General features: G+C 41.8%; 1 protein-coding gene across 1 annotated transcript; it reads right to left on the reverse strand.

Moving 5' to 3' along the window:
• Nucleotides 1–342: 342 nt before the first annotated feature.
• Nucleotides 343–4,443, reverse strand: LOC106377254 (protein SMAX1-LIKE 7). The gene is made up of 3 exons (XM_013817451.3): nucleotides 2,972–4,443; nucleotides 2,158–2,389; nucleotides 343–2,072 (listed from the first exon to the last, which is right to left on the reverse strand). Exons 1-3 carry the CDS (start codon nucleotides 4,093–4,095, stop codon nucleotides 588–590), a joined length of 2,841 nt encoding a protein of 946 aa, XP_013672905.1. The 5' UTR covers nucleotides 4,096–4,443; the 3' UTR covers nucleotides 343–587.
• Between the last annotated feature and the right edge of the window lie 267 nt (nucleotides 4,444–4,710).

The raw sequence follows: 4,710 nt of genomic DNA on the forward strand, positions 1-4,710 counted from the left end.
CATCCATGTAAAGCTTAGTGCGCCATCTAAACAAAATTTCTTCAGAATCCACATTGCACATTAGAACTATAAAAAGGGTCAAGACTCAACTTCGAACTATTAAAAAGGAAAAATTCATTTCGTGTAGAAACGTAATAAACAATTTTGGAATGGACTTCGTGATATCATATTAGTTGCGTCTTTAATAAAATCCTTAATTACTTGTTAATTAATTGAAAGAGAGTAACAGAATGGGTCTTCATACACAAATTAAGCACACTGAAAAATGCAGAAACCCAATATGAAACTGATACTCATATGAGAACTAATATCGTTACACAAAATATACAGAAAACCGTAAAATGATAGAAAGATCAATAGCAACTATGGTAAAAACCAAAACATGTGGCAATTTGGCCCATGTGGCAATTTGGCCAAAAGCTATATACCACAGTTTAGCTCAGCTTTAAGCTTATAATAATATACATTTAGTTGACAAAGTTCAAACTCAAACCAAGCCGATGACAAAAACTCTCAGGAGATCTATATATAACTATCATCACACTATATATATATATATATATATGATAAAATAATAACCGAAATGATTAGATCACTTCAACTCTCGCCGGTAACTGTATTCCCGTCGTTTCCTCTTCAGCCGTAGAATCTTCAGAGGCGACAAGTTTCACAGCGAAAGAAGAATTGGAATTATACTTTTGTCTCGCTTCAGCGAAGCTTGAAGAAAGAACGGTTTGCATCCACTGATCAACCGTTTTCTCTTCATCTGGTGACCATCTCAAGGCAGCTAGAATCTGAAGGATCGCATCGCTTTCGATCTCTAGACGTGTTTCATGTCCAAACGACCGATGAAAATGCGACAAGATGCTTCTTTGTATGTTCTTCGCTAACCCATCAAAGCCGATCGTTTTGAACGTCACTTTCCCGTCAACTTGCTCGAAAAAATCCTCAAGCCAAGATTTACTGTTCTCGGACATTGCATGCGCTTCTTCATCTGCGTTTGCTTCTGTCTCATCCACTGGAAGATTCAGATCGAGAAACGAACGTTGAGACTTAACAGCTCGAAGCTCTGTAGCCTCTGTTCCTAACTCCTGTCTTCGCTTATTTAGACAGTTCTTGTTAGCATTGTCGGCAAGTTTTATCTGAATTTTCCAGTTTTTAGCGCTGAGAACTCTTCCTTCGGAGTATTTGACATGCTCATTATCAAGAGCATGACGATCACTGTCTTTATTATCAAACCCCGAAGTAGTAGCTAAAACCATAACATTCTTCATACTGATCTCTCTTCCGTGCGAGTCACGGAGCTTCCCAGTTCTCACTGCATCAGACAATCTTACCTGATCAGGAAACTCAGCTTTGTCGACGTTTTCGATGAAAACAACAGACTCCACCCGCTTGGATACTTCTCCGGCGATGTAGTCAACAACTGTTTTCCCTCTGAATCTATCGTCGAGCCCGTCCTGTGCCTTGAAATCCACGCAAACGCAGTTTTCTCCCCCGCCGAAGAAGGCTTCAGCGAGAGCTGTTGCTACTTTCTTCTTCCCGACTTGATCCGGTCCAAGAAGAGCGAGCCAAACATTACTTGTGGCTGAAGCTAAGTGGCTTCTATCATCTCTGTATCCGCAGATGATTTCGCTTACGGCGTTCACAGCTTCGTTCTGAAACCCTACTTTCCGAGAGAGTAATTCTCTGAGAGACTTGAAGTCTTTGCAATACCGCGACAATGGTTTCTCTTTGATCAGCTCAAAGCCTCTCCGGTTAAGCGATACCGGTGGGCTTGACTCTTGGTAGATTGTTCCTAGCCCTAAATCTGTTGTAACACAGCTCAAAGGCGAGTTCGTTGTTGTGCGAGTTGTCTGATCTTCTGTATGTTTTGGCTTCGAGATTTTTACTGATAAACCGGGTTGGTGTGGCGGATTCTCAGTTTGAAGGGTTGAAACAAGCTGAAGTGGGAACTGTGGTCTAACAGGCTGGAAGCTGAGTTTAGGAAACGCCGGAGTTTGGTGGATTCGTTGACAAATGTCGTCCCATTTCTTCTGCACAGAAGCTAATGTGTTTGGATCATCTTTAGCCTGCACTGAAGGAGAACTAAACACTCTCAAGATAGTAACTGAGAGATTTGAATTCAGAGAAGAATTTGGTTCATAAAAGCAGCACCTGTCTCGGAATCCCTTTGTCTTGTTCAGATTCCACATTACGTAACCAACAAGGCAACTTCTCTGAACACTGTTCACCGGACTTACCTAAGGCTGTGACTTCTTGCTCACACTTCTCGTTACAGAGATGACACCGAGGAAGACGAGACTGGTTCATTGAGTTACTAAACGGCACTCTGAAATCTGATGTTGATGAGAAGAAGCCTCCAAATGGAACAAAGGATCCCATCAAACTGTAGATGAAACCACAAAACGTCACGTTTCATTCAAAAATATTTAGACTTTCCCAACACTAAAAACCAGTGTTATCAAAGTTGGTCTCAGAAAGCGCCTATGCGGCAAATCATGTATAAAGCTATTTCTCTAAAGCGGTTTTTTTTTTAAATTCAGTCCGTTCGTTAAAAAAATTGGTCTACACGCCCGTCTAAACATTTAGTTTCCTGTAAAATGCATAATTATAGCTTAACTATTTTTTAACATTGCTAAAAACAAAAACATTCATCCGGAGAACTCAGTAAAAAAATTGGTCTAGACGCCCCTCTAAACATCAGTTTCTTGTAAAATGCATAATTATATCTTAACTATATTTTAAGCATTGCTAAAAGCAAAAGCATTTATCCGGAAAATTCAAATCATCCGATAAATCCAAAAATCTTAATTATCCAAACTTTTTACTGAATTGACTATAATTATATAGAAATATAAATCTAACCAAACGAAATTAAATCGGAGAATTTTTCAAAAACAGTATTAGATATTTCTAGTTTCGAAAAAACTAAATAAAACGAAAATAAAGCCACTATAAAAGACATTACCTTGACTTGGGATAAACTCCTTGATTCGAAGATGTAATAGGAAGAAGATGAAGGTTCCAGTCTTTGTCAATCGTCGGAAACCTCTCGATCAGTTTCAAATACATCTCGTTGCTCGACACACTCCCGACGAACCAGAGCTTCTCACAATGAAGCTTCAACAGCTCCGAGAGCCTCGACACGAGAGCATCACTGGTTAAGACCTTGAGCTCTCCTAGATTCAAAACCGTCCCCGTTTTAGATTTCAAGCAGCTTTGCTCCACGATTCTTCCCAACTGATCGAGTTTCATCTCACCGATCTCTTTCTCTACACTAACTACGCTTAACCCACTAATCTCCAGAGGCAGAAACCCTACCTTTCCTCTGTTGATCGAGCCACTAAACGTTTTGAGCGCTTTACCGCCGCAAGTTCCGACAAGAAGAGGATTCTTCTTGTCTTTCCGACCCAACACTTCCCCGATTCTCCGACAGTTCTCGTCGAAGTCACCGCTATACCCGAATCTCGCCCGACCAGAGCCAGATTCAGTTACGTTACATAGAAACAGAGGAGGACAGCGAGAACGCGGGAACCGCGTCACCGGAGGATGAAGCACGTCGAGCTTTATTTCCGTGCTCCGAAACCCGGCTTCACCGAACACCCGGCTCACGATCGGGTCATCGAGTATCGACAATATAAAGTACTTAAGCTCAACCTTCAAAACCGACGTCGTTTGAGTAACCCCACCGTGGAGCTGATGGAGATGGTAAGTCTCCGGGTGCCTTCTCTGAGTCGCCTGAGAACGTTTGATCGCCGCCATGAGGGAGTTAGACACCGGCGGCTCCTCCTCCGCCTCGTTCTCCGCCGTCGTCGGAGGCGGTTTCGAGGAAGGGAGCCTGTCGAGCGATACGCCGACGCAGAGCTCGAGCGCGCGGAACTGGAGGCGGGAGGAGTAAGGCGTGCTGTGAGCGGCGCGTGAAATGCACACTTCGCGGAGAATCGAAGAAGGCATGGTTAAGAGACCGGAAATGGCGTGGAGAGACGTCGTTTGCGCGTGGCTTCTCCTACGCGCGACGGCTACCGCGTCGTCTAGTGCGCGTGCTGTTTCTTCCGTTAAACATTGCCTCGCCGTGCTAACCGGTGTCGGCATCGTCGCCGCTTTGATTCAGACTACACCAACCACCAACAAAGATCGTAAAAGAAGAAGGAGATGGTGAGAAATGTATAAACAAATCGCGCGTGAAATTTCTCGAAATGGATTTTACGACAAAGATATCAAACCGAGTAGTCGCTTTTTTGAAAAAGAATTATTTTATTTATTTATATGTTTTTATGTTTTGTTTGCTTCTTTTGCTTTGGTTTCAGACCTCAGGCTTACGCTTAGATATGTAAGAAAGAAGAGTCGCTGTTTAACTGGTCTACTGTGAATAGGTCCCACTAATATGTAATATTTTTTTTTGAATTTATAATCATATTTTTGTATTTTTGCTGTTGCCCCCAATCAATCCTCGTGTATATTGAAGGAGCAAAGGCACATGTATAGTGAGCATAGATTCTCTATGGCCCAAGTGAAAGATCTCCTTTTACTTCTATTGGCTTATACTCTTTCAAATTTCAATTAATTTTAGATTTGACGATCCCAACAGTTTTTCACAATTATTCTCTTTCATAATTTTCTTTCTAATTTTTTTAATATCCTCTTCTTTTATTCTTATCTTTAAGAATCTGTTCATTCAGCTTAGGACTGGACAAAAAACCCGGATTC

Source organism: Brassica napus, chromosome C4 (genome assembly GCF_020379485.1).
Source record: "Brassica napus cultivar Da-Ae chromosome C4, Da-Ae, whole genome shotgun sequence".
In the NCBI taxonomy this organism is placed as follows: Eukaryota; Viridiplantae; Streptophyta; class Magnoliopsida; order Brassicales; family Brassicaceae; genus Brassica; species Brassica napus.